We start from the raw sequence: 5971 nt of genomic DNA on the forward strand, positions 1-5971 counted from the left end.
CCAATTAGTGCGATCAATCAAGACCTACTTTTTTGGTCTTCCTCTATATGATAACTACTATCATATATTAAAAGCAATTTCGGATTTGTTCTTTATGGACACAATTAATTCCAACAATGTGGAATCTTTCTTAGGACACTAGCAACAGCTAGTTGGGGAATTCGTAGGACGGGACTATAACAGCAGAGGTGAACAGCCTCCCTGTTGCTGCATGGTCTCTCTCTTACAGGACGCTATCAGACTAAATGATCTTTCCTAGATTTGTAAGAAGAATATACAGAGATTAACGCCCACTAAACCATCTTTCCTAGGTTTATTTAGAGATAAAACACGAGCAGTTCATGTTTGAAGCGGACTACATATCCTCACTTTCATGGCGCAGAAGCATCTCAACCACCTGGCTCATGGGGGGTCTCGCCTCCCTGTCCTCCTCCACACACTGCAGCGCCACCGCAACCAAAACTTCAATCTTCCTCATGTCGTATTCCCCCGTCAGCCTTGGATCCAGGATCTCCTTTATCCATGTCTCCATGGGAGCTCCTGTTCTCTTCCTCTCTCTCACCCAAGAAGTCAACCTTCTGCTCTCGTTCTCATCACCGCCCTCAGCATTTGCCAGCCCTCCTGTTGGACTCCTGCCGGTCACCAGCTCCAACACGACAATCCCATAACTGTACACGTCTACTTTGGAGGTGATTGGCATGTTGTAGACCCATTCAGGAGCCATGTAGCCTCTCGTTCCTCGAATTCTTGAGAAGCTTGAGTTTTTCAGGCCCTCCCTCTTGAGTATCTTGGACAGCCCGAAATCCGCCACCTTTGGTTGGTAATTAGAATCGAGAAGTATGTTGTGTGGCTTCACATCGCAGTGGAGAACCCATTCCAAGCACTCTTCGTGAAGATAAGCGAGTCCCCTGGCCGATCCCAGCGCGATCTCGTACCTTTTCGTCCAGTCGAGCTGATCGGAAGAAAGATTCTCCGCTAAGGAACCGTGATCCATGAACTCATAGACCAAGAGCCAGTGCTTTCCCTCCGCGCAGTAACCCCACATCACAATCAGGTTCATGTGATTGAGATTCCCAATTGTTCTCACTTCAGCCAGGAACTCTTCTTCTCCTTGATTCACCTCGTTTAGCCGCTTGACCGCCACTTCCCCATGATCAGGCAAGACACCCTTGTACACAATCCCCCCACTTCCTCTTCCAATCTCGTTGCTAAAGTTCCTGGTTGCTTTCTTTAGCTCGGCATATGTGAACCTTCTAAATCCTCTCGCCGCAAGTTGATATCCCTTAACATGACCTCCCCTTCTGTTGGGATCAGTCCTGATCAAGAAGGACCACGTGAGGAAGACCACGACAATTTCCGCTCCGCCTAACACTGAAGCGAAAATGAGCAAGATCTCAAGTGTCGAGCTCACACGACTCTTCAGATACGTCCTCTGGAGGACAACTTCTTGAATTTCTGGTGGACAGGGCAGTGGGATGACCTCTGTAGTGCGTATTTCATAAGAAGAGAGATTGGCTTTTGGTAGTTTCAAATAGATGCTCCCAATGAATGAACACGAAGAATATCCATTTAACAGCCGTAGCTTGGGGAAACAGTCGAAGTACCCACTGTCCCCCTGGAATTTGTATTGAAAGCCTTTGCAATTGCAAAGATCAGCGCATATTTTCTTGCAGGCCGCCAAGGTAGTGTTTGGAAAGTAGTCCTTATCATATCCGTAGAAATCATGGTGAGGCAAATGCAGGAAATCGACATGAGCTTTGGAACTTTTGTTGCAGAAGCTCTCGAATTCGGGCATGCATCCTTGAGTCCAATCGGTGTCATTGTTCCACACATATCCAGGAAGACAAGAGCATCTCCTTCCTTTGCTTGGGCTGTCGCTGCAAACGCTGTTTGGTCCACAAATCCCATGAATTGTACATGACTCAGATATGGCTTGCCATGTTGCAACCCATTTCCCATTTTCTCTTCTACTATAGACCCTTACATTGCCATCATGATCAACCTTCAATATTCGTTGGGTTCTCTTGCCAAAATCCGACGTCAGGAATTTCAGATCGTCGGATGAAGTGAAATTCCCCAGGGAATCGAGCACTGCAACTCTACTATCGTTGTAGGTTGTTCTTCCAACTTCCCAACTCACATGGCTCGGGTCTGGCCAGTACACGCTGGAGATCAGAGGTCCGTCGAAGAGGAGACGAAGGACGTTGTCGTTGTCGAAGTACAACTTGTAATAGCCCGAAGAGAAGTCGCCGTTGCTCCGAGAGGAAACCAGCGTTGTGTTCCTAGTGAGGTTCTGTTCAGGGAGGAGCACGTCGGTTGGGTAGTCGAAGCTTTGCCACAACGGGACATTGCCTTCCCTGCCACGAAGAACAAGATTACCAGAGTCTAGGAGCTGTAGCTGACAATCAGGTGTCTTTGACCACGAGAGTGAGGCCGTGTCTATGGTCCAAACAACGTCGTGCCTGGCGTCGGTTAGCACGAGATCGCCATTCTTTTTAAGGGAAAGCTTGGAGTATCTCCCATTGACAGGCTTGTCGCGGTTTGCCGTCCAAACTACGGTGCAGTTCTGGCTGCTGCACGGCGGATGGCTGAACCAGATGGCAAAGCAGTAAGCGTTCTTGCCGACGGGATAAAACCCAGCGGAGAAGATGCCGGACTTGGAGACGAGGATGTCATCTGGTTTGTCAACGGAGAGAGAGTCGCCTATGCGCAAAGTAGCGAGAGTTCCAGAGGAAGGTTGAGAAGCCAAGTGAAGGATTGAGAGAACAAGCACAAGGAGGAATGACGAGGTTCTCATGGCGTTCAGTTGAGGGTTGGCTCGTACTGAGATGGTTTTGCAAGTCTTATGGCTTTACTTATGGGGCCTGGTATCAAATCACATCCTCGTACTAGAGAACACTCTTAGGACCATTCGTCCATTTCTTTTCGATAATTATCTAATCGCAAAAGTTAGTGCGGTGTTGAAAGAATCTTCGCTATTCACTCCTGTATGTTGAATTAGAAAGAGGTCCAATAATAAATAAGAGACAATGTTGTAGAAAATTTGAACCGTAAAATTAGCTCAAGAGCCTGTGCGATAAGCACTTTTTGGGTTTTCCAATATTTCTAACTAGCTCGAGCATATCTAAGAAGGGTTTTGCTAGCATAACAGTATCTTAAGAGTCATAAATTCTTAAAAAAACGGATTCCATGATAATTTTGATTAATTGTTATTTATTTTTTTATATGTCAAAACAGAATGTTAGTCTTATAGTAACTGTTACATAATCAATAATTAATTGTGACATATATTGAAAAATGACTATATATCCTATCATTCCTCTCTTAAGTACTTGGCCACATCAAACCACTTAACCGAGCATCTCACACATCAAATCTCATAAACCTCTCTTATATGCTTAGTCTTTAGCATTGTAGTGTGTTATTCTTTCTCCTACCCATGAGGCTCGTGGACTTTTTTCTTTGCTCGACTTTTCTTTCAATGCTTTGCGAGTATAATAAAGAGATGTGGAGTTCAGGTATTTGGCCCGAGCTATGCACGGCAGAAATGGGAAATTCTTAACTCAAGTAAACAGCGAATACATATTCAAATGATTTATTTAAACCGAGTTGTCAGAATGTTAATGTTTATATGCTTGGAGTTATCAGTTCATTTCCACGTAACGACATTGCTTTTAAAGGGCATTGATTATCACTCAAAATACTCAAGGCAGAAGAGCCATCCGATTTCTTACATCTGCATGAAACACTCTTGTTATATTAATAAGTAAGAGGCATAACAACTGTACTTATCCCTCACTTGTGTAAGAAAAGAAACAAACAGGATTGCGATATGTTAGTTTATCTTGCGAAAGATAAAGGAATAATATTTATGTGAATTCAATTTTTAAGCACCCGTGAACGATCAATTTTGAAAAGAAGCTTTTAAAATCATCCATGGTCTGCAAAACAAACGTATTACAAATTAAGTTAGAAATATAGTACCCGAGAAAAATGAATTGAAGGGTAAGATTGAAATAATCGAATAGTACAATTGAAAATGCCATCAATGGATATCGAAGGGACATGTGGCGTGCACGGATAGAGCTACATCTCATCGAGAGTTAGATGAAGCGCCACTATACTTATAATATATTAGATTAGATGTTGGATGAGCAAATTCTCATTGGAAGGAAGACAAATTCATCATTGTGGAGTAGACTAATAATCCATCTACAAAATCGTGGGTGGAAATATTTTTCAACACAAGTGGTCGTGACGTCAAGATACACAGTTTGTCTTAATGCCAATTAACCATCCACAAAAACACATCCGGATCGCAAAATCAATGTGTATCGTGAAGTTGGTTCAGTGGACAATTTGTCCCTCCATGGCATCATGATTGCGCCTACTCGGATTGACTTGGTCGGATGCCCGAGTCAAGTCCCTTCACAAGTACGACGACGAAACGATTGTGACGTGCTTGACGGGTAAGTCTCCCTTTGAGGTCCAAACCACTTAGGGAGCACAAAAATAAAAAAGAAAATTACTTAAAAGTCTTGTTAAATTATGTTTCAAATTTTAATCTATATATAAAATCCGGTTCGATTGAAGGATGTAGACCGATCCATAGTGCCCTTCTTTTGGGATTATACTATATTCTTCTGATGGACAAATTGTGTTTAATTTATTTCGCAAAAAATGATCGATTTGAAAAATAATTTTCTTAAAAATAATCATTTATATCACTTAAAATAATTAACCAATGAAAAATATATTTATTATCAAGAATAATTTATATCAAAATATTTTCCTAAATAAGAAATATTTTTATTTATTTATTTTTAAAAGCGATACAAATAATTACTTTTAGAAAAATATATTACGGAGCTTGATCGGCAAGATATTTGAGGGCTGTGGTTTTTCCATATATTATTTCGGATTTGACCATGACCAAGACCAAGAGTTGGTCTCCTCTAAGCGCCGTACTGTGAAGGATTCCTAATTTTGCCATGTGAAAACAGGAGGAGCTCAACGCAGCCCGCACGTTTCATTTGAGCCGTTTTCCTATACTAGGTATTGATATTCCAACCGAACCATGACGGTCGCGTTCTTTGTCTCTCACTTGATTTAATTACAAGATCCGTTAGCTCCACGTAATCTTACAACATTGCTCCCAAGATTTGGAAATAATATGTGTGTCCTAAATTTTCATCTATTAAACAATACCTCTTAAACTTTCGTGCTGATATAGCTTTAACCCTCTTTATGTTCTTCTTTAGAGTGTGTAACATAGTGCGAAGATTCCTTATCACGTTTGACAATAAAATAGTCAAAGCCTGCTAATAAGTATGTTTAAGTGTGCAAAATGAATGACTTATACATAGACAAGTCATATGCTGATAGTGTTATCAATAGGATGTGCAAAAGCATGAAAAAGAAGAACAGGCTATTGGACGGGAATTGTTGCAAGTCCAGGACCTTGGAGGAGGAGAATGAGCTATATAGAATGAGGGTTCGTTAAAGTTTGGATGTGCCAATAGAAGGTGAACATTCTTTATTTCATAAAAATATCCGAAGCCGAAAAAGAATTAATAAGTGTACCACGCTAGTTAGGTTGAAAAATCAATGTAAAAAAGGAAATTACAAATTGTAGCTATTTTAGCTTGTCAATAGTTAATTATAAGAAGTAATGCGTAAGAAACCAAATTAACGTGATCATTGAGGCACATAGTGGTAGCTTCTTTTAGATGGATTCATTGATTTTTTACTTCAGTCTTATATTTTTTAAACATGATAAACGCTTCATCCTTTGATCATAAAAGATAAGGATACCGAGGTTTAGCCTGTGTTGAGATTTTTTTCCCCATAAGTCTTTGGCTTTACTTATAGAGTGAACAAAACAAAGCACAAAGTGATCGGTACCCGCTCGTTGGTTCAAATCACCATCTTCATACAATTCTTGTGAGTGCACCCTCAAAAGTCAAAAGCA

The 5971-nt window shown here is 41.1% G+C and overlaps 1 protein-coding gene across 1 annotated transcript; it reads right to left on the reverse strand.

Moving 5' to 3' along the window:
- Positions 1 to 268: 268 nt before the first annotated feature.
- Positions 269 to 2892, reverse strand: LOC115747932 (putative receptor protein kinase ZmPK1). Its single transcript, XM_030684262.2, has one exon. The coding sequence runs from the start codon at positions 2795 to 2797 to the stop codon at positions 356 to 358; it is 2442 nt and encodes an 813-aa protein (XP_030540122.1). The 5' UTR covers positions 2798 to 2892; the 3' UTR covers positions 269 to 355.
- Positions 2893 to 5971: the final 3079 nt, after the last annotated feature.

The sequence above is a fragment of the Rhodamnia argentea genome, chromosome 2, assembly GCF_020921035.1.
Source record: "Rhodamnia argentea isolate NSW1041297 chromosome 2, ASM2092103v1, whole genome shotgun sequence".
Classification (NCBI taxonomy): Eukaryota; Viridiplantae; Streptophyta; class Magnoliopsida; order Myrtales; family Myrtaceae; genus Rhodamnia; species Rhodamnia argentea.